This window comes from Sceloporus undulatus, chromosome 9, assembly GCF_019175285.1.
Source record: "Sceloporus undulatus isolate JIND9_A2432 ecotype Alabama chromosome 9, SceUnd_v1.1, whole genome shotgun sequence".
Taxonomy (NCBI): domain Eukaryota; kingdom Metazoa; phylum Chordata; class Lepidosauria; order Squamata; family Phrynosomatidae; genus Sceloporus; species Sceloporus undulatus.
In genome coordinates, this window is record NC_056530.1 from 19,853,978 (window position 1) to 19,876,154 (window position 22,177).

The window sequence follows — 22,177 nt, forward strand, 5'->3', positions numbered from 1 at the left end:
ACCAGCCCATATTGGATGGCTAAATAGACTATTATTGTCTTCAAATGTTTCCACAGAGAGGGAAAGTGGAATGCAAGAAATGCACACAGAGATTAGGTGCGCACAGCGACATATTCTAGCTTATCAGCATGCCCCAATGGAAGGAACAAATGTTAAGAAAACTGTTGACAGTTGGTTCAGTCTATAGTGCCTAACTCCTGAAATGGGACAGAACAACAGTGATCAGATCACTTTTTATAAAAGCATGTACAATCCCAAAGAATAAATCCCACTATTCAAAGGCTGAGTAAATCAAACAATAAGGAAGTTACTTCCACAAGGAAACACCTCTTATCCTCCACAAACACAAATTTAGCAAGGACACATCCAGCTTCCTATGAAATGATGGAGGAGTGCAGGAGGAGGGGAGAGAATTGAAACAAAAAGAAGTGTAATGACAAGAGTGAAGATAAGATGCCAAGAAAAAAGAACCACAGACATGTAAAGTGTGTGTCTGTGTGTGAATGTGTACACACATCTCCCTTTCTCAGTTCAGTCCTGGTCCCTGAAACAAGGCCGGCTCTCATTCCATCTTCCAAACCCATGAAATTAACACTAGACTTGATTTAGACAAGGCCATAAGATGCCTATGAGCTTTTTAGCCTGTTTCTCCAGGACAGCAGCTGGTTCTGAAAGCAAATTTCCCTCTGATGCAGCCTAGGGTAGCTGCTGTTGGGAGAGAGGGACCCAAGATGGTCATAGATACTTCTGCATTGGCACAAGCTTGTGTGGAAAGGAGCTTGCATCCGGAGGCCCTCCAACAAGAATCAAGTGTGGCCCAGAGACAAAATGGTCCAGAAGCAAAGAAGACAGTTTGCTCCAGAGGGAGGGAATAATATACACAAAAGCCTGCTGGGAACCCTCCTATACTCGTGGCACCACAACGTATGGCTGGTGAGGAATCAGTTTCTGCCGTTCATTGCAATTGTAGATCCAGCGAGGGCGCACAAAAGACAAGTTGGCGTTCTCATTCAGAGCCTGCAGCACAGACAGGAAGACATGCAGTGGTTTAAATGTTTCAGGTGAATCTCCCTGCATCAAAAGTGGAAGTAGTCTATCTGAGGATTGTGTATTTTGGTCATGTACTTGCATTAGTAGTCAAATGACCCCCAGCCCCCATTTAAAATTTAACCTCAGAGCCAATGCGATTAGTGCTAAAGTAGGACTGAGCAGAACCCAGGTTCAAATGCTCCATTTAGCAATAAAACATGATAGAAAAAAAACTGTTTCTATCAACCATGTTTGTTGGGAAGATACAACACAACACTCAGAATCATATGTACAACTGGAAAACGGGACAGAGAATAAGCAAATAATAAACCAGTGCATCAAGCATCCTTAAGCAAACCATTATTATTATAAGGATGGGGAATTACTGTCCCACCTGATGCTTTCACCTGTAAAGTCTACCAGTCCAATTCACCAAGGCCAAAAGTACAGAATACGTGGACTTCTAGTTCAAAGCTTCTGGAAAGCTACAGTTTCCTCCATCTCTGCTATTTACGTTTGTGCTACATCACTCAGAGCAAAATGGGACTACCTAACTGGGTTGTTTTAGGGATGATGGAGAGCTTCAAACAGTCAAAAGTATTCAATGCATGCAAAGAATTAGTATTATATATGTATGTAGTTTACTCCTAAAGCCATTTCTATCAGTTTTGCTGGCTCTTGGGAACTCCCTGAAAGCACACTACAGAGCAGGGTAAATACTTTGGGGTTAGGTCAAGAAAATCACAGCCAAGCTGGCAGAAAGAGCTCACCTCCTCAAAAGTGTCATCCCATTCTTGAGCCGTGATCACATAATTCACTTGCTCATTCATATAGTCCTCCACTTCCCTGGAAATGGAAGAAGCAATGCTTTATAATATTTTTCCCCAGTTAATTTCTCACCAGAACAACAAATCATCAAAGAACAACCAGAAGTGCTCTATGCCATAATGTGTTTTGAGAAGAATAGAACCAGCACGGATTACAAAGCAGCACAAATGGAGTTACCGCGTTTGTTTTCATAATAATCAGATAACTGGTATTATAAGGCTATAATAAAAACATGATCACTCTATTTGTGCTGCTTTGTAACCAACGTCCTCAAGGTCCACATTCTGAGAAAAGGTAGAATGTTACTGAACAAAATAAATAAGAAATGTTCTCTCTCTACAATCTGCTATTCCATAGACATGCTAAAACATTTTTAAAAATTGATGTATTTGTATGCAATTCCAGTGTGCTAAATGTTACCTTATGTAGTTTGATTATATTTCTCAAATCTATTTTAGCTGCCCATTAAGAAAAGAATGCAACATATTCAAAAGATAACAGGTGTGTCTGAGACTATAAGGAGATGAGGAAATCAGGGGTCTGTATAACCTCCTTCCTCCTATGTCTAGATCAGGGTGGACAAAGGAAGATCATGGTCCATCTTTGCCCCAAAAGGCAGTTTTTGTAACACCACCAGAGTCAAAAAGGAGACACTGGACCATTTTGCCACATTTTGACCTCCTGAGCCATTCTAACCCAAAAAAAGGCTTTTTTCAAAATCAAAACCACTTCAATAATTGGAATTGACTTCGAATTACTTTCTTTCACTAAAAAGGGGAGCTACAATGCCTCCCCTAAGAAAACAAGACAAAAATGGCACCACATCCCTTAGAGGGCATTTGGGGCAAAACATCTGGGTTTTTTTGCAAGGCGGCGTGGTTGGGTGATTTGGCCTTCCAAAGTCTCTTAGCTTACCATGTTTGGCCATCCCGGTCTAGGAGAGTATAATCATGAGAGTGGGATTAAGGTCTTATGTTGGCAAACTGGGTGTACTATTCACATTTTCATTTAGATTACTATATACAGATTATACTCTCCCTATTTCTTTTTTCGCTGTCCCCAGTTGTAATACAACAAATATCACTCCACCTGGGATAGAATCGCAGAATCATACAGTTGGAAGAAACCATAAGGACCGTCCAGTCCAACCTCCTGTTATGCAGGAATATACAATCAAAGCATGAAACAAAAGTGTATGGTAGCATCCTTGTAACACAACATACCCGTTGAAAGCTGTGATATAGCGGTTCAGGAGGCGGCGCTCCTTAGAAGGGAATTCACCATAAAGGAAGAAGTGTTTGCCCTCAAATAAATCTGTCAAAGACAGGGTTCAGTCAGCAGAGAAGTGGCACGAAGACTTGAAATCCCAGACACAACCCATAAAAGAAGGCTAAGGTCTCCAAGCATTAACTCTGTAGATCACCCATCCCCACAAGTTAAAGAACTAATATTTTAGTAGACTGATCTACCAATTAGAACTTGAAGTCCTAGACTACCCCTCACTCCCAAACAGTCAGTCAGTCAGTTCTGACATACCAGGCAACTCTGGAATAGGCTGATCTGGCTCCTCCTTTTCTTCAACATCTGTGTTCTCATCGGTGGAACCACCATATAGATCATCATCTGGTTGTGGAGGAGCCCTCCGTCCTCCTTGTTGCTTTTTGCGATGTTCCTCTTCCACTCTGAAACCAGTGGGACATGAAATCAATTGGGAAATTTGACTTGATGCCCTTTTCACCACAATCAGCATCAAGTTCCTAGTCCTCACAATTAAAAGTGTACATTGGCTATTTCTACTGAAGGCTTAGAAATGATCAGTCTCCATGTTAAGGGTTTCTACTGGTCAGATGGGTGAAGTGTCTCTCTTTTCAATTTCCTGTTCCTTCCCCAAATCTTACAGGAATCCTCCTTGCTCACCTGTAGCTAAAAATCCTATAAGTATTTCCAATCCCATCCCTCTGAGATAATGATTTATGGAAGGACAAAACACAACAGTCATTTGACCAACCTCTTCAGCTCATCGTCAGTATCACCAGAGTCCTCTTCCCCATTGTCTTGAAAACCTGAGGAATGACAGGGGGAGAAGAATGAGAGGGTAAAAATCAACAGTAGATACGCTCCTGCTGTTCTATTGAATTAGAATAGGGTGGGGTGGAGAACTTATGCAGGTTGGATCCATCTTCCAAGAACTGTCCCTTTAGAGTGGTGGCTACAGCCCTAGTCTTAGCTGACAAGTTTCTTTACAATAACTTGGCAGGTATATGAGCAAATAGCAAGAGTAAGGGAAGTAACAAATTCAGAGGTTTAGCAAATAGAAACTTGGATGACCTGGTGGGACACCACAGATTATAGTTGGACCTTGCTATCTGCGAGGGATCTATTCCAGACCCCTGCTCCACTCATATGGAAAAATGTAGGACCTCAAGTCCTGTTGTCCCTAATGGTGGTGCAACATACGCACGGCTGCGTGCAGATACTGGCATTGGTGACAATGGTGCTTGCAGTCCACAGATGCTTAAATCTGCATATGGCAAGCCTGCAGATATTGAGGCTCCATTGTGTAACCTTCAGAACTGAGGACCACTTCTTCCTACATTGGAAGAACTGGAGAATATCAGACACAGCATACAAAGTTTACAACAGCCCTTCTCCAGCCTGGTAGCCAGCCATCTGTTGAACCATGGCTCTCATCAACCAAAGCCAGCATGTCTGAATTTCTGGACGGTTTGGGGAAATCTGGCTCATAGCATTTATAAATCTCTATATACTGTATATACTCATGCATATAAATTTAGGTTAAAAAATTGACCAAAAAAACCTGAGTTGACTTATCCATGGGTATTTTAACTCATATATATATGGGGAAAGGCAAGAGTTTAATCTGCCCTAGAAACACTGACCCCCTTCTACTCTCTCATCCATCCAGCCTTTAGTATGAGCACAAATAGTTATGCCTGCTGGAATTTTCTAAGTTCTTTGGCATTGTTTTCCTTTGCCTTTGTCCTTTACCTCATTCATTAAATGCCCCTAAGTTTTGCCCTCGGCTTATCCATGAGTCATATCAAAACCCATAATTATGGCCCCAAAACCTGCCCTTACCAGTGGGCATAACCAGGTGTGGTTCCTGCTTTATGCTAGTTAACAGAACCAACATTTCTCAGCTCTACCTGGGGGATCTTCATCACCAGTGGAAGCAGAGTCTGCTGCTGAGGCCTGTGAATTGTTATGGATGCTTCTGCTCTGAGATGTAGTTGGCTCTTCCTCTTCCTCCTTTTCTGGTGACACTCTCCTTGCTGCTGACTGGGTTACTCTGGGACTAGGAAATGCATTGGGCTTGTGGTTGGAGCTGGGAAAATTAGCTTTCTGTAAAGTAAGAGCAGCGGATTGAATGTCAATGAAGGCTTGCCTCCTATGCCTTTGCTACTGATTTTACAAGGCTACTGTATTGAGGAAGGCATCATCTGGCTACAAGTCAGAGGAGGCGCTTGTAGATTTCATTACCACCACCATCCCCAGCTTTCTTCCCCTGATTGAAACAATTCATTTCATTGTGATCTAATAAAATATGGAGGACCACAAATTGCCCACTCCTGGCTTATGCCCTACCCAGTTCTTTGCTCACCCCATTCCTGAAAAGACACAGATAACAAAATCACTTTTATCTAACATACCAGTTTGCACAACTAACACATCAGCTCAGAATTATGCTTTGATAGAAGTATCCTATGGCATACATGTTTCAATATAAAAATTCTGCTTGTAAACCGGTTTGGAAGGATTTGTGCCCAGAAAATCCTGATAGAAATTACTGAATAAATACTTGCAGACAGAGATCTGATCTATCAAAACAAATGGAGCAATGGGCACTCCCCTCAAAACAAAGCAAGTCTCCCAGACAATCACAGACATTACATTACCTGCTGATGCTTAAGAGGTTTGTGGGGTCGGACAGAGACTTCTTCTTCATCACTCTCATCCTCCTGGTCGCTGCTGGAGGATTCTGAGCTGACCATCAGGTAGCTGGGGAAAAGGATCCCAACAGTTGTCACCACAGACACCATTGAAACCAAACCTCTTGCCACAATCCAAGACAGAGAAATCATTTGGGACTGGTTCTCACTATCCTCACATGCCACCCCTGCCAACTCACCGCTTGCAGGGCAGGTGTCTCCGTGTACGGTAACAATCCAAGATCCACTCTTTGCGCACAATGATACCCCCAAGCCCCTTCACCTGGCTGTATTTGGGAGTGTTGGCGAAGGCACAGCTAGAAGGAGAGCACAGGAGAACAGGGCACTCAATACAAAGCAAGACACAGTCACTTGGGAAGCAGCATCAAAACCAGAAGAGCTGGCAGAGACCATAAGCAGTGAAATTAGTCAGGTTTTAGACATATGACTGAGGCAGCAATCCTGTGCCCAATTATGTGGGAATTAATCCTGATGAACTCAGTATGATTTAAATTTGGGCGGACACTCAGATAACCTCATTGCCTAGCAACTTAGGCAACTCTCTTTTCCTATTGTTACTCAAGAACTGGGGAATTCTCTCTTGCCACATTCAATTTCCAAGATACCTAGCAGAAAGCTAGTAATTTTGGTGGAAATGGATACAGGGAAGTGGTTGATTCCCATCCACCTGGCCTCAAAATTTCCTTCTGATTTGAGACCTTAAACACCTCCAGTGAAACAACAAGTTAACAAAAGAATATACCACCCTGAACTCACCCAATCTCATATGTTTTTAAAATCTAAGCATATTCACATTGGGCTAGTAACTGGGTAGGTAACTACTGAGGAATGTGAGGGATTTCAGATCAGACTAGGCAAGAATCCCACCATAAAGTGCAGAATCATTGCTATATGTCAGAGTTGACAGTACTAGGTTAAATAGACCAATGACATGATTCAGGTGGCTTTCTAGATACAGACACAAACAGATGTCTCAACTTAGGGAAGTTATGAGTCTTTGGGATTCTGCAGACTCAAAATTTACAGAGAAGGGGGGAAGTACCAAGCTTGAGGAGAGACAGTGATACCTAGTGGTTTTCTGGACACCTACATGAGATGAGTGCTGTCAGGGGTCCAGTCCGGCCGGTACTTGGCCCCCATCTCAAGAGCCTTGTCCCGCAGCTCTGATCGGAAGGGGTTCTGGAATCCACTCAGCACAAACACAGTGCCCTGAAGGAGATGCTGGAAAGAGCCATTTGTGGTCCCCCCTGAAGACTGTGTTTGCAAGGGCTTTTTGGAAGGTGGTGTCTTGGGGGGAGGTGGTGTTGATGGGGAAGCTGTGCAGGGGAAAGATGAACAAATAAGCACGATTTAGGAGGAGGAGAGGGAGCACAAATCGTAATTCATTCTTTCATATAAAACAACAACCAAAAGCACACTTATAGGACGGGGGATACTTGGCTTAGCAGCAGTACATGTGAAAAGGACCTTGGTATTACAGTTGATCAAAAGTTGAACATGGCCCAGCAATATGATGCTGCAGCAAAGAAGGCAGATAATATTTCAATCTCCCTGAACAGAAGCATAGTTTCCAAGATGAAGGAAATAATAGTAATAGAAATCAATCTGGACTTCTGGGAGTGGTGTCATACAAGGAAATATGCAGGAAAAAGTGACACAGAAAGTCTATTAACACTTATTAAGTAGTGCAGATTGACTTTCCCTTATCAGAAATGCTTGGGATCAGAAGTGCTTTGGATTTTGGAGTTTGTTTTGTTTTTTGGATTTTGGAATATTTGCATATACATAATGAGAGATGAGGCCCAAGTCTAAACACAGAATTCATTTATGTTTCACATACACCTTATACAAATAGCCTGAAGATAATTTTCTGCACAATATTTTAATAATTCTGTGCATGAAACAAAGTTTGTGTATGTCGCACCATGAGAAAAGCATAGGTGTCACAATCTCAGCCATCCATGTGGACAATTTGGATTTTGGAATATTTCTGGGGATATTTCAGAAATCCTAAAAAGGGAAACTCAGCCTGCAATGTGAAGTGAGTTACTTCTGAGAACATATGGTTAAATCTACACCGATCTCTGATAGGATCTTCTATCTCCCCTAGAGTAAGGGAAATGATTCCAGCAAAGCTCTCTTTTCAAAATGTTCCCCCCTTTCACATACTTTTGTGTTTCTTGGATGGTGGATTCACAGGACGGGGAGTATCAGGATCAGTTTTCTTGGTCACAGATGAGACACTGGTATTTTCCTTGCTGAATTCAAACTTCCTCTTGATGGGCGTAGGTTCCTGAAGGGAAAAGGGGACCAAAGCTACATTCCTATACACATTTCCCCAGGAGTAACTCCCATCAGCTTCTGAACAGACATGCATTGCCTTTCAAGGTAAATGATCTGACTGTGGCAGATTTCTCCAACTGTACCACTCCCTTGTTCTACAAGTGACTCTATTTCAGAGGGTACCCAGAAGGAGATCCCAAGAAAGGATATGCACTAAATATAACTCTTACTTCAGGGGTGGACTGAAGGGGAGGACATTTAACAAGAGGAACATTGTTCCACTGCCTATCCTAAAAGGCACAGAAAGTCTTCAATTCCAGTCCCTCCACCACAAATCCACTTGGTGATTGTAGGCTAGCCACTGACTTTCAGTTTCAGAGCCCTGCCAATCTGCAGTTCGCGGAGATAATGCTGACTTACATGACAAGGTTGTTGTAAGGATTGGAACACATGATACACAGAAAACACTTGGAACTCCAGAAATCATAAACATAATAGATAAAAAAGGCACTGCTATTCAAGGCTAACCAACAAAGTTATACCTTCACATCCAGCCCATTGAGGTGGCAGCCAGACTTTACCTTGGGAGAGATTTTGGTAGCTGGTTTGTCTGCAGCTGATGGCAAAGGGTCAGGGGAACTGGAGATGCTGGTTTGCAGTGAAGCAGCAGCATAACTGGGTGAGGACTGGTCATTCTGAGAGGCTGCAAATACAGGAAAATTCATAGTTATTTTCAGCCTGGCAAGCATGTATTCTGAAAAGCAATGGTGGCTCCAAAGGCCAGGTTTTTCATGTTTTAATGTGTTTGGGTTCAACTAAGACTCAAGGGAAAAGTTAACAGTGGTTCCCAGACTTTGGTCCTCCAGTTGTTTTGGATGTCAACCCTCAGAAGCCCCAGCCGGCTTAATCAACTGTTAGGAATTCTGGGAGCTGAAGTCCAAAATATCTGGAGAACCAAAGGTTGGGTTCCATTGTGCTCCGAGATCCCACACTCCACTTCTGCTAGCCGAATAGATGCTATTTGGTAGTGGCTACCAAACAGAATGTGGAAAAGTTACTTTTTGCACTGTAACTCCCAGAATCATACCAACACCATGGACACTGTTCAAATTGTCTGGAGAATTTTGAAGTTGACATATTAAAAAAATAACTTTCTCGATGGTCTGACTAAAAGTTCTGATGGTTAAATATCCTCCACATCCAGAGCAGGAGAGCATTTGGTAGTACTTGCTGGAAAGGGCTATTGCTATCCTGCCCTGGTTGTTGGCATTTGGGAAGCACCTGGTTGGCCACTGATGGTAACAAAGGACTGGACATTTGCCTAATCTAGCAAGGCTCTTCTTATGTTATCAATCACCTGGAGTTAAGATATTGGATTGATTCAGTATAGCTACCTTTAGGAGGGGAGGGCTGGGGTTTGCTGACCCGGCTGAAGAACAAAGCACCAGGTTTCAAACTGCTGGAGTTGCTGTCATCATCCTTCACCTTGAACTGGCCCAACTTGGTGACCTTCTAAAGTAAGTGAAGAAAGAAGAGGAGAAAATGAGGTGTAAAGGTGGTCAAGAAACAACAGCTGAGAATAAATGGAAGGCAACATCCAGGCTACTGGGATACTCACAGGTGAACTGATTTTGGAATGAATCTCACTGTTGTCTGGAGGTGAGTGGAACCTCACAAAGGAAAGACCGTAAGCTAAGGACTAAACAGAGAAACAAGATGTATCAAGAAAGCAAAGGTGACACCTATGTGCCCCACAATCTAACTAATAGGACCCCAGTAATCTCCACTTTATCAGAACATTTGTCGCTCCAAAATGTATATCCATACCCCCAAAAGCTGCCAGGAGGCACAATTGGGATCCTAACCTGTTTCAGAATGCAAAGTCCCTTTTAACCTCTCCATCAAAATGTTCCTTTAATACAAAGCAATACAAGATCTATTTGGCAAACATACAATAGAGACAGACAACTAACTCCTGCCTGACTATTAAGCAGGGGACTCTGTGCAAGAGTCCAAATGAGACACTTGCTGGCATCTCTATATACAAACCTTGGTATAGGGCTGAGTACAAACAATTTTCACTCGGTCCCATTTCCTCTCAGCTGTGGCCTTCACCAGCTTGTCTGGACCAAACATACGAACCCTGTTCAGGTTGGTACCATTCTTGCTCTCTGTAGGGGACATGAAGGAGGATGTGACCAACAGTACCTGAGGTGAAGAGGAAAAGATTATGGTGAAGATCATGGTACAGGCTTTGAAAGGTCACATTTCTTGCTGTGTTCCAGAGCAAGTCCAAAATACTGTCAAAGACCTTGAGGGGAAGATTCAGACACAGAACTAGAAGAAAAGCCATCTAAACAGCAGTGGGACTTTCTGATAAGAACAACTTTCTAATAGGAACGGTCATGTTCAGGAAAGCAATGCAATACAGATACTACGTGAGGAAGCTTTACCTGACTGACTTTATGCCTCTGTAGTGTCCTTTCATGATTGCTGATGACTGGATGGTTTTAATTCAGCTAAATCTGCCAGCCTAAACTCTTGGAATTTCATTTTTCCATTACTCTGTTCCCACCTACACATCTCTATCTGTATAACATTCCTGGATCTGATTCTTCAAGCTAGCTTTTTGGACCTCTGAGGAAAAAGCCCTCACTTATATGAAGTCTTGAAACCACAAAATAGGAAAAAAGCAAGAGTTGTAGGCTCAGTGCCATGGAACAAAAGGAAGCCCCCTGAACCAAAAATACTGCATCCAGGTACAGAAGGAAACCGATTTTTGCAAAACTGAAACCATTAAATCTTACTGTAGAAAAGCTTGCTTCAAACTCAGGATGGAAAACAAAACCCAGAAAAGCCCTCAGTTCGCCTTCCTCACCTCATAGTTTTGCTCACTGGAGGATGCAGAGCTGCCGGCCAGCACTTCCACAAATGCAGAGCCTTCGTTGCCAATGTCGATGCTGTGAATCTGCTCCTCTTTCTCAAACTGTTGGGAGATAAGGCAGTTTCAGCTAAGGATTAGGGGAAGCACACAACAACAATCCTAAAAGTCAGACCTGTACAGTTTATGAATGCCCTTTTGAACATAACCGTGATCTCCAACCACATATAAGCCTTATCATATCAATGTACATAATAGCATAGATGTCAAGCCCTGTGGCTGATTCCAGCCCTTCTCCATGCTGATCCAACAACGTTCACTTTCCCATGCTATTATCTTGCTTTCCAAGCTTTTGCAGAGTTCTTTTCTCATTCTAAAATACAGAAATTCTCCTAATGTTTAGTTAAAGACACTAAAAGCTTTTAGTTAAAATACTTTTGGTCCTACCTTGTTGCCTACGACCCTGTTCACTACTAAAATGCCGTATGTGATAGTGAACCTGTGAGATGAACAGGTTCTGCATCCTTGGCATATTACTTCCTTATGCAAAGATCACCAGCCTATCTGCCTGACTGACAGAGGCTTTCTTGCCAAGCTTCTCTTCCTGAGCCCCAAATCCTTCCCAATGGCAATTAGACAGACTGAACCTGACATTCTCTGCATGCAAAATATTCATTTCAATCATGCGATAGGGATCTCATGGACCCACTGTAATGGAAACAGTCCTACAGTATTGATTTAGCTAGTTGTAAAAAGAGACGTGAAGAGAACCTAGCCCTGAAGGGAGGGAGCAAGCTTGTTTTCTGCTGCTCCAGAGACTAGGACCTGGAGAAATGGATGCAAGCTCCAGGAAAAGAGATTCCACCTCAACATTAGGAGGGACTTCCTGAGAGTAAGGGCTGTTTGACAATGGAACTAACTCCCTTGGATTGTAGTGGAGTCTCTTTCCTTGGAGGTCTTTAAGCAGAGGCTGGATGGCCATCTGTCAATGGGGATGCTTTGATTGAGAGTTCCTGCATGGCAGAATGGGGTTGAAATGGATGGCCTTTGAGGTCTCTTCCAATTGTGTGATTCTGTCTCACCTGTAATATGGCAGAGATTTGTTTCTCCCCAGCCTGGGCAGCCTTCCACTTGCGATAGGTGTCCGCTTTGAGCAAGTTCTCAGCGCAGTGAGTCTAGAAGAAGAATATATCAGTATAGAAGAATGGCAAGAAAGAAAGGGGAGCATTAATGGTAGGAGAAAATACGCGCATACTGTGGTAGTTAATAATAATAATAGGCGCGTTCCTTGGTATGACTTCTTTAACAGAGAAGTGGGTACAAGGGGCAGCAATAACACGGAAAGCATAGGGATGAGTCCCTACGCTGCACAAAAGAAGAGCATTGAGTGAGCCTTCCATAAGTAATCAAAACCACTTCTAACCACTTGAATGCATTCTCCAAAATGCAGACAAACATGGCTTTTCCTTTCGTCAGCCTCCTCTTTCCTAATGATTTTCATCCTCCTCCTCCTCCTCATATTTATTTGTTTATATTTATGTATTCGTGGCTCAGCCATAAAACCCACTAGGTGACCTTGGGCAAGGAGTCACACTCTCTCAGCCTCAGAGGAAGCTAAAAGCAAACCTCCTCTGGACAAATCTTGCCAAGGAAACTCCAGGGTAGGGATTTGCCGCAAGTTGGAAATGACCTGAAGGCTCACAACACACAACACACAACACTGGGGCCAGAGAGAGAGAGATCTTCAGAAAATGGAGGGGTGTTTTTTGGAGTACATTGGGCTTAGGAATTACAGAGGAGGATGTATATATATCCATTGGAAGTGTGTCACTTTTGCCTTAATTCTTGCCTCAATTTATTCCATGGTGGCCCTGTAGGTGAGTTTGGACTACAACTCCCATCAGCCCTACAATGTGCAGTTGGTTGCGAGGCATGATGGGAGTCGAAGTCCAACAAACATATGGCAGGCTGCAAGTCACCCATTGTCCCAGCCCAGCTTCCGCTCTCTTTTCTCTCCTTCCACCCCTCCGCTTGTTTCAGAATGGGCTCTTCCAGATGCCAGGCCAATCCCCCCTCCCTGGAACTACGAATGGTTTCGTCCAAGCGGAATGGAACCTCCCTCCCTCCTTTCCCTCCTCCTCACCGCGTCGGAGCTGCTGGCAGAGACCACATGGCGGATCCCAATCTCCGGCATCTCCCCGCCACTTTCTGTCACCGGCCGTGACCCCGGCAGCAAAACTCCGCCGCTCACACGGAAGTAATGGAGGCGCCCTCTCTCTGTGGACGCTCTGGACCTCTCTCTCTCTATGGTTCCCCCCTCCCTCAGATGTCCTCCAGAAGATGTTTCTGCGCATGCGCCAAGTCTAGTCAGCACTCAGCAGCTTCAGGAGGCTGCTCTTTTTCTGTGTCTCCAGTGGGTTTCTTCCACTGGTCCAATAATAATAATAATAATAATAATAATAATAATAATAATAATAATAATAATAATAATAATAATAATAATAATAATAATAATAATAGTTATAAATTATTATTATTATCTTTATATTAGTTATAAATATTATTATCATCATTATATTTAAGTTATAAAATATTATTATTATTATTATTATCATCATCATATTTAATAGTTATAAAATATTATTTTATCCACATCAACATCATTATATTTAAGTTATAATTTTTATCACCATCAACATCATATTTAAGTAATAAAATACTATTATTATTATTATTATTATTATTATCATCATCATTATATTTAATAATTATAAAATATTATCACCATCATTATGATATTTAATAGTTATAAAATATTATTAGTAGTACTATTATTATTATTAAAGTCACCCTTTAATAATGATAATGATGATGATGATATATTATTATTATTATTATTATTATTGTTGTTGTTGTTGTTTAAATGCGGTGTTGCTGCAGGGCAACCAGATGCGTCCTCCTTTTCTAGGATATCTACATTCCAGCCTTCAGTTTAGGAGGAAAGTTCCAAAATGGCCTCCATTTTGAGCATGGATTTACATTGACATGAGTGCTTTGAGCTTGTTGTGTGCCTCCAAGTCCTTTTCCGATCTGTGTCTTTGTGGTTTTGCCGTCCTTTTCTTGAATGACTTCCATGCTGCAGTGCCTTGTCCTCCCTTTAGAGTCTGGTCCTGACAACACACTGCAGAAGTAATCCAGTTTGAGACTGTTTTAACAGTCCTGGCTCGGTGCTAGGGAATCCTGGGTAGTTTGTCCCAGCACAAAGGTCTCAGACAGAGAAGGCTAAACGTCTCCCAAAACTGCAGTTCCCAGAATTTCATAACATTGAGCCAGGGCAGCTAAAGTGGCATCAATCCAGATTATATCTGCAGTGTGTTTTGGACCTTTGACTCACTTGCATGCTATAGTTGCCTTTAATCTTTCTTGCTCTCTAGAGTCAAAAGGCTGTGAACCTCAGGGAGGTTGGAAATCCTATTTTTAAAAACAGGCAGATTATAGTTCTTGGCAAACAAAGGCTTTGTTGCAGCAGTGTTCCTATTTTATCAATGCATATTAGGAAGAAATCAGTATTGGTCAATATATTGATCATCTTGTCCTGCACCATGCTGTCATCCCTAGAGCACTGTGGACACTTAAAATGGTGTCTGAATCTCAGAACCAGGACTGGCCTCAGATTTGGGTTTTAATGAAGCTCTGAGAAACTGGTCAAGAAAGTCAAAGGCTCTCTCTCTGACCAGACCATGGAAAAGCTCCTCTCTCCTTTTGGACTGCAAACCCCCAAGACCATATTGAACTTTTTGGGATGCTGAGTCTGGACCTTCCTTTCCTGCGGAGTTACCCAGTTCCCCAATCCCACTTGTTTCGAATCTCATTCTTGAATTCTTCCGCCGCGTTCATATTAATATTTGGCTTGGAAAGAACAAGCAGGCATATTTGAAAGAACCTTTCCTGTAGTGGTGAAGGGCAACACTCATGGTTTGTCACCATTATAAAAAGCAAATAGTCCACTTAACAGCTCAGATTGCAACCAGGCCATTAGCATGTCTCCATTACTTTCAATGCTTAACAATAGAGCTCTGTGCTCTTTTACTTGAGTAGCTATATTTGCTCTGTCCCTGAACTATTGCAAGGTCAGTCAGGTTGCCAAGTTTTTATATGGCTAGGACACTTCTCATGAAAACACAAGTGATTCCCACAAGAGTAGGAAGCAAATGAATATAAAGTGAACATCACTGGTAGAGTTCCCAGAGCTAGGAACCTGGACACGACTCTCAAGATCTAGTCATCCTTCTCAAGTCCTTCAGGTTGGAAAGAGGGAGGTATCTACAACGTGAGAAGGCTCCCTTGGCATATCTCAAGGCCTGGCCACTCCTCTCTGATCCCCAGAGGGATCAGAGAGGGAGGAATCTCAGGGTAAGAGCATGGTCTTGAAAGATGTATGTACATGCACAGGTGGTGCAGTGGTTAAATGCGGGTACTGCAGCCACAATGTTGTGAGTTCGTTCCCAGGGCTCCAAGGTTGACTCTGTCTTCCATCCTTTTGTACATCAGTAAAATGAGTACCCAGCTTGTTGGGGGCAATTGGCTTACAGATTGTAAACCATTTAGAGAGTGCTCACTGATAGGTGGTATAAAAAAATGTACATGCTATTGCTATGCTATATATATTTCCTAATTTGCTAGACTTTAAAAAAATTGAATTCAGACATTGCACAGTTATGGTTAATCATAGAATAATAAAGTTGGAAGAGACCACAAGGGCCATCCAGTCCAACCCCATTGTGCCATGCAGGAAATCCAAATCAAAGCATCCCCAACAGATGGCCATCCAGCCTCTGTTTGAAGACCTCCAAGGAGGGAGACTCCACTACACTCCGAGGGAGTTTGTTCCACTGTCATACAGCCCTTACTGTCAGGAAGTTCCTCCTAATGTTGAGGTGGAATCTCTTTTCCTGCAGCTTGCATCCATTGCTCCAAGTCCTAGTCTCTGGAGCAGCAGAAAACAAGCTTGCTCCCTCCTCAATATGGCATCCCTTCAAATATTTAAACAGGGCTATTATGTCACCTCTTAACCTTCTCTTCTCCAGGTGAAACATCCCCAGCTCCCTAAGCCGTTCTTCATAGGACATGGTTTCCAGACCCTTCACCATTTTAGTCGCCCTCCTTTGGACACGCTCCAGTTTCTCAATGTCCTTTTTGAATATTGGCGCCCAGAACTGGACACATGGCATGACCAGTGACTGCACCTTATGATATCACAAGAGTTCATCCCTAATCAGGTTTTGGCCCTGAAATTTCATGTCCTATGGTAGCTCTAACCTTGTAACCCGACTTAAAAATGATGTTTATATGTATTTTCCCCATTTGTTAGACTTGGTGTTTGTTTTATTTGAATGACATAACCTGTGCAGCTGTGGCTGATGTTTAATATATCATGCTTAACAGCATCACAGTGAGCTGGCCCTTGAAACATAACCTTTATAACATCACCAGGCATGACCTCTGATCACATCAGAAGGGGACATCCCTACGTCTCAGGTTTTAAAGGTCCTGCGATAGTCCTGATAACTTGCTGTGTGGCTACACAATTTGTTCACCATTTGTTCATGGCTTTTTCATTATTATCATTGAATATAATACGGCTTTATTATTTTAATATTCTGATATATTATACTAAATTTATATTTGTAAGATGGTCAGTTGCTTTGGGAGGGTCTTTGAAGGACAAACACAAACTATTGCAGCCTCTTCTGGCTAGTCTGTTTTTCCTCATTAATCATTTTTGCCAACTTAACTGTGTTGTTTGGTGACATGCGTCCTGGTTTTCATCTGTGAAATGATGGAGGACACACAGTTGTCAGGATTACAGTGTTCAGTGGTAAATAGCTAATACTTTTGCAACAATGAAAACATGCTACTGGAAGTGGAGATCCACTTTGAGAATATTCAGCTTGGAGAACATTCAGAAATAAAATAGTTCACTGCCCATAAATAGGGAGGAGAATTTGGAAAGGTCCTTTTTTGCTGAATGCAATATGCTTCTCTGTGTGCCAAATGACTGTCCTACCATGCCAAAAATGTAGTAAAATGTGAGCTTGCTGTGACTTGATACCACAGAAAATGGCATCGGGCCCCAGAAGGCTCTTTCTTTGAAGGGGGAAGAACGCAAAAACAACACGCTAGCATTTTAGACAGGGAAGCATGTCCTCTTTTCCTTTCCTTGTATACCACAAGTTGAAGCTTAAAAGCTTTCTGCTCCATTGCCAAGAGCTAGAAAGGTTTTAGGAACATGGAGGTGGTACTGTTCCCTTGCTGTCTGACAAAGGGACTCCTTGAGGTGATCAATAAACAAAGAGGATCAGCTATCAGCGGGGCTACAGGCATGGCCAGGGGTTTTAAGTGCTTCTCATCCAAAGCCATGAGTCCAATGCCAAACTTATATTTGCTCACTCATCTGCTTACGTAACTGGTGGCGCTTATAAACCTCTAGCAAGGTTCCACATCCTTTCAGAGGCTACAATTCTGCAAAGGTCTGGCTTCCCACCATCCACCATGATGGCTTTGGTCACCTTTGGCCTTCTCCTGGCTGCTCTTCTGGCCGGAGGTGAGTCCGTACTGATCTTTTACAGACGATGCTGTTTCACCTCAAGAGATACTAGACTCTAGAGTTAAAGCTGGACATATGTTTTAGCTAGGATCCAAAGTTCAAGACATGTTGCTTGCTGGTAGAGGAGATAGGTACATTACCGTACCCTCCAACGTTTCACAGACGAAAACCTAAAACGTGAGTTCAAGCAACATCAGAGCATGGCTAAGAAGGAAGGTTTGAAGGTTTAAAGATGGCTAACCCAGAACCCTCTGCAGCTATGCATCTCCAATTTAGACTGTATGGGCTATGGGTGCATCTACACTGTAGAAATAATGCTGTTTGACACCACTTTAACTGCCATGCCTGCATTCTATGGAGGGTAGTTGAGAGAGGCACTGGAGCTCTCTGGCTGAGAATTATGAATGCCTTTCCTTAAACTACAGATCCTAGAATTTCATAGGCAGATAAAGTGGAATCACAGTACTATAGCTGTGTAGTCTGAAAGGGCCCCAGGCGCTATATGGAAATGAGCTGGATACGGCATTCGGTACACTTTCCTATGTAGAAATGTACTACTTAACTTACACGCCTTTGTAAAACGTGCGCCTTCTTACATTTCAGGAAGCTGCTTAATGTGTGAGATGTGTATTTCTCCTGGGGAAGGCTGCACTGGCTTGGCTCATCCCTGTGGAACACATGAAGACGCCTGCCTTACCATTGTTGGAACGAACTCTTTAGGTGAGTTAAACAAAGTTGTGGTGTTGCTTCTCATTTATGGTGACTCTTAAAAAGCTATCACGGGATTTTCTTTGCAAGATTGGTTCAGAGGGGAGTATGCTTCTGTCTTCCTCGGAGGCTGAAAACTTGTGACTTGCCTAATGGGTGCGCATGTCTGAGTGGAAATGCAAACTCTGGTCTTCCAGAGTCTTAGTCCAGTACTCAGACCATTACTCTCAAGAGCAGGGTGACCAGATGTCATAACTTCAAAGGAGGAAAAGGCACCGCAAAATGCAGAACATTCAAGAAAAATGCAGGACATTACAAAATAAAATCTAAAAACTCTAATATAAATCTAAATTAATGCCATATGGTTATCTATTTAGTTACAGTACATTAGAGAAATGACAACGCAGAAAGAACCATAACTTGGAAATATAGCCCAAGGAGACTTTCTGCTGTGCTTTCTGCAACCGGACTTGTTTATCTTGGATTGGCTTTTTTAGTCATCATCAATGCGCTTGTCGAAAGTGTGGGATGAGTCCTTCCTGAATCTTCGTTCATGAAGAAAAGCCAGAGAGACAGTAGGCGAGCCTATCATGGGGTTCTCTTGGCAAGATTTGTTCAGAGGAAGTTTGCCATTGCCATCCTCTGAGGCTGAGAGAGTGTGAGTTGGATAAGGTCACCCATTGGGTTTCTATGGCCAAGCAGGAAGTTACAGCCTATAATAAACCTTGATTTGGGATTGCTTGTTGACATCAAGTCTTTTCCAGAAGCCGTGGCAGTAATAATAACTCTGTTGAGCTACCTCTTGCTTGCCTGCTTAGACATGGAATGACACAAAGACTGGTTTTACATCCAGAGCGTGTGCTAGAGAAGCAGAGAGGAGATGGAAAGTCTCTTTTCCTTTGCAGGGAGGAGTGTTAAACTGAAATGATCTGCACTGGGTGTCAAACATGCTCAAAATAGAGGACATTTTGGAATTCTTACTGGAAGAAGGATATGTTCAGGAACAGGAGGAAGTCTGGTCACTCTGCTCAAGAGTTAAGCAAAGAGTCTGCAAGTTTCATCTTTGATCAGCAGAGGGAGAAAGGGAGCTGAATTATTACAACTGTATTCACTCTTTCATCACTCAAGGACTATAGAAACTGGGGAGAGCATACAAAAATGTGATGTAGAAGTCACCAATTAAACACCAAAGTAGTAATTTAAATCTGAAATTTTTCTTAAAATCTGCATACATGTATATTTTCACATGTTTACCTGATCACAATTGTATTACAGCTTTCAGAGAAGTATGAAACCTGTTATATATCTTCTCAAAGCATCTTGAGAAAAGATTCTCAAAATGTGAAATCACTCTATCTGCTGCACAAATACAAATTGTATGAACAGTACTGTATGAACAGTACTGAAAGACTAAAAAATTGTATTATTGTGTAGGTTTCTGTGGATTGCAGCCCTTTTCATCAGCTGCAGATGGACTACAGCCACAAAAGCTATACAGTGGGCCCTTAGTATCCATTGAGATTGGTTCCTGTGCCCCACGTACCGAAATCTATGGATGCCGAAGTCCCATTATTTATAAGTAAAATGGTGTCCCTTATATAAAATAGCAAAATCAAGGTTTGCTTTTTGAAATGTATCTTTTTGTAAAGTTTCAGGTTGTACATGGTTGATGCAGAATCTATGGACTCGGAGGGCCAACTGTACCATAAGTGGTACGAGATTCTGTACTGCTTTTCATATAGCATGTCATATAGCATGTCTGCCCCTTGAGAAATTGCATTGCATTGTGTCCATATGGACCAAGGATTGTTCAGACAGAATTTTCTGCCTGTCCAAGTTTTTTCCTGATCTCATACCATGCAGCAGCCCACACCAAACTCTTCTATGCGGCCAGGTATCAGTCAGCCCATAATGGAAACAATCTTCCATTGCTTCCAGTTTTGAAATACATAGCAAACTTGCCTTGGCAAAATTTCTTTTAATTTTATCTTCCTTAATTTTTACTTTTGGTTTTCCAGGTGGCAGCAGTACTGTAGAGACCCTCAAGACCTGCGTTGCTGCCGAAGATTGCTACGCTGGTTCCATCAGCATCACCACCAATGCTGGGTTGCATTTGGAGAGCATTTCCAGTTGCTGCCAAGATAACCTTTGCAACCGCCGGGAACTGAATTGTATGGAACAATCTTCCCCACTTCCCCATGAATGAACAAAACATGGCCCTCTAGATAATGTTAGACTATAGATCCCATCATATGCAGTGGGCTCTTCTAGAGTTTGGTTCCAGGGCCTCCCATGGATACCAAAATCTGTGAATGCTCATGTTCCATTGTATACAATGGTGTAGTAAAATGGTGTCCCTTAAATGGCAAAGTTTTCTATTTGGAATTTATACTTTTAAAAAATATTTTCAAGCCATGGATGCTGGAATCCATGGGTGAAGAATTAGTGGATACTAAAGGCTGACTTTAGTTGTTTTTCTAATTGTATACTCAAGTGGCTCACAGTGTAAGGAAAATCTTAAATGCTGGGAAAATAAGATTATAGAAAATAGGGCAGAATTAATGCAGTTTAACACTGCTTTAACTGGCATGACTCCATCCTACAAAAATGACCAAACTGAAGCTTTTGTAGAGGTTGTTTAATTTTACTATATGTTTATGTCATGCATGATTGGAAGGATGCAGTGCTGGACCAGTGTATCAGAAACAGACTGATGGGCTCTACAGACAGGAGGCAGTCATTCTAGTTTCCCTGGGTAGAGGGTTCCAATCCAAAGTCTATAGGCAGCGAATGAGAACATTGTGAGTTCCTGCATGGCAGGGCGTTGGACTGGATGGCCCTTGTGGTCTCTTCCAACTCTATGATTTTAAGACCCTTTTTTGTGTTCCCATCAAATATAGCTGTGGTTGGCCTCTCCTGTGGATTTCAGGGTCCAGGCACAAGGTTATTGTGGCATGATGCTTGAGAACTACTGAACGACCGTTTCTCTATGATTTTCTCTCAATAGTGCCACCTGTAAACCTCACCTCCAATGGGCTGGAGTGCCCTGTTTGTTTTGTCTTTGGGTCTGATCACTGTCAGGGGACTGAGTTTCTGAGTTGCACAGGTGTGGCAAGTCACTGCATCACAGTGTCTGGAACCCTGCAAGCAGGTAAGGCCATTACAGGGTCCAGAGGGTGGCTGATAGTGGTTTCCAGGGGGCCATTTTACCTGCTAGGAGAAAAAGATCAGTGTATTTTGTGATTTAATACCCCACTCGGGGACTTGTGGCTACTCTACACAACCTCACCATAAACAGTAACCAGGGATTGGATGTGATAAGTCACAAGTATTTTGGCAGGTTTCATTTTTATCGATGTTATTGTTTGTATGTACAGCACTGTGTAAATAAAGTATAATAATACAATAACAACAACAAGAACAACAACCTATTTTGGAGTATATGTTCAGTATCTTGGACATACCTGTTAACAAAGACCCAGAGCAAATTCATCATCTCACTGATGCAGAAGCAATGAGCCACTACTATCTCGAGGTTCTAAAAAGTAACTTTTGAGGCTCTGCTCCTAACATAACTTCCTTCTCTGCCCACACAGGTAGTCTCCCCTCCCTCTTTGTAGCAAGAGGCTGCAGCACGGAGACAGCATGCGCCCTACCTCTGGGGAGAGGCCTTTACTCTACAGGTGTCGTCTATAACCTCAACAGGGTGGAATGCAACCTGGCTTCAAAAGCTAAGAATGGCTGAAATGGAAGTCAGTCAAGGGTCAAAACCACTCACTGTCTTTTCTCTATGCAACTCTTTAGGGATGCCAGATCGACAGCATCCTGTTCCCCAAGATTTAAATATCTAAAATATATGAAATAAATACT

The 22,177-nt window shown here is 42.4% G+C and overlaps 2 protein-coding genes across 3 annotated transcripts; one reads left to right on the forward strand and one right to left on the reverse strand.

Annotated features, from left to right (window-relative positions):
- Positions 1–92: 92 nt before the first annotated feature.
- XRCC1 (X-ray repair cross complementing 1) lies at positions 93–13,260 on the reverse strand. 2 transcript variants are annotated; one of them, XM_042439514.1, is made up of 17 exons: positions 13,136–13,260; positions 12,075–12,167; positions 10,990–11,097; positions 10,161–10,319; positions 9,730–9,810; positions 9,506–9,623; positions 8,693–8,814; positions 7,998–8,121; positions 6,919–7,144; positions 6,008–6,124; positions 5,775–5,877; positions 5,025–5,220; positions 3,866–3,920; positions 3,394–3,539; positions 3,081–3,171; positions 1,800–1,875; positions 93–1,017 (listed from the first exon to the last, which is right to left on the reverse strand). In XM_042439514.1, exons 1-17 carry the CDS (start codon positions 13,184–13,186, stop codon positions 904–906), a joined length of 1,980 nt encoding a protein of 659 aa, XP_042295448.1. In that variant the 5' UTR covers positions 13,187–13,260; the 3' UTR covers positions 93–903. The 2 variants fall into 2 exon arrangements, with proteins under 2 accessions (XP_042295448.1, XP_042295449.1); XM_042439515.1 differs by lacking the exon at positions 13,136–13,260 and having other exon boundaries at positions 10,161–10,282; positions 12,075–12,094.
- On the forward strand, positions 13,126–22,177 carry LOC121915347 (phospholipase A2 inhibitor and LY6/PLAUR domain containing). Its single transcript, XM_042439523.1, has 5 exons — positions 13,126–13,249; positions 18,203–18,319; positions 20,326–20,478; positions 21,315–21,458; positions 21,904–22,177. Exons 2-5 carry the CDS (start codon positions 18,214–18,216, stop codon positions 22,050–22,052), a joined length of 552 nt encoding a protein of 183 aa, XP_042295457.1. The 5' UTR covers positions 13,126–13,249; positions 18,203–18,213; the 3' UTR covers positions 22,053–22,177.